The 455-nt window shown below is 40.4% G+C and overlaps 1 protein-coding gene across 1 annotated transcript in view; it reads left to right on the top strand.

Moving 5' to 3' along the window:
- Window positions 1–76: 76 nt before the first annotated feature.
- The window catches only part of LOC127751937 (WW domain-binding protein 11-like), a gene marked incomplete at its 3' end in the record, with an annotated part of 10,812 nt that continues 10,433 nt past the window's right edge, over window positions 77–455 (top strand). Inside the window, exon 1 of the mRNA XM_052276255.1 lies at window positions 77–415. Coding sequence (XP_052132215.1) covers window positions 77–415 — 339 coding nt within the window. The remainder of the gene's footprint in view (window positions 416–455) is intronic.

Below are 455 nucleotides of genomic sequence, written 5' to 3'. Positions count from 1 at the left end.
GGAGTACCAAGTGGACAACCCCGACCCTCAAGACAAACAGGGTGCAGAAACAAATGGAACGAGTGAAACAGAAGAAATGATGAGTACAAATAATGGGGATAATAGTGGAAGTGAAGACAGTGATGATGATGAGAATGGATCAGAAAAAAGTGATAAAACAAGTGAAAAGGAAGATACAGAAAGTGAGAAAGATGACACAGCAAGTGGAAAAGATGGCTCAGCAAGTGAGAAAGATGACACAGCAAGTGGAAACGATGGCTCAGGAAGTGAAAAAGATGGCACAGCAAGTGAAACTGATAATTCAGCCAACAATTACACGGAAAACTCTAATGACAACAGTCCACCAAGTAACAAAGACTATATTTTGAAACTCATGAAGAAGTATTGCAAGGAAGGCGTGGATGATGCAACTTTGGTAAAAAAATTGGATGATCTTGGAGTGGACGTGTTGTCAG

This window comes from Frankliniella occidentalis, unplaced genomic scaffold, assembly GCF_000697945.3.
Source record: "Frankliniella occidentalis isolate FOCC.00 unplaced genomic scaffold, Focc_3.1 Scaffold2268, whole genome shotgun sequence".
NCBI lineage: Eukaryota > Metazoa > Arthropoda > Insecta > Thysanoptera > Thripidae > Frankliniella > Frankliniella occidentalis.
This window is presented reverse-complemented; position numbering and strand designations above follow the sequence as displayed.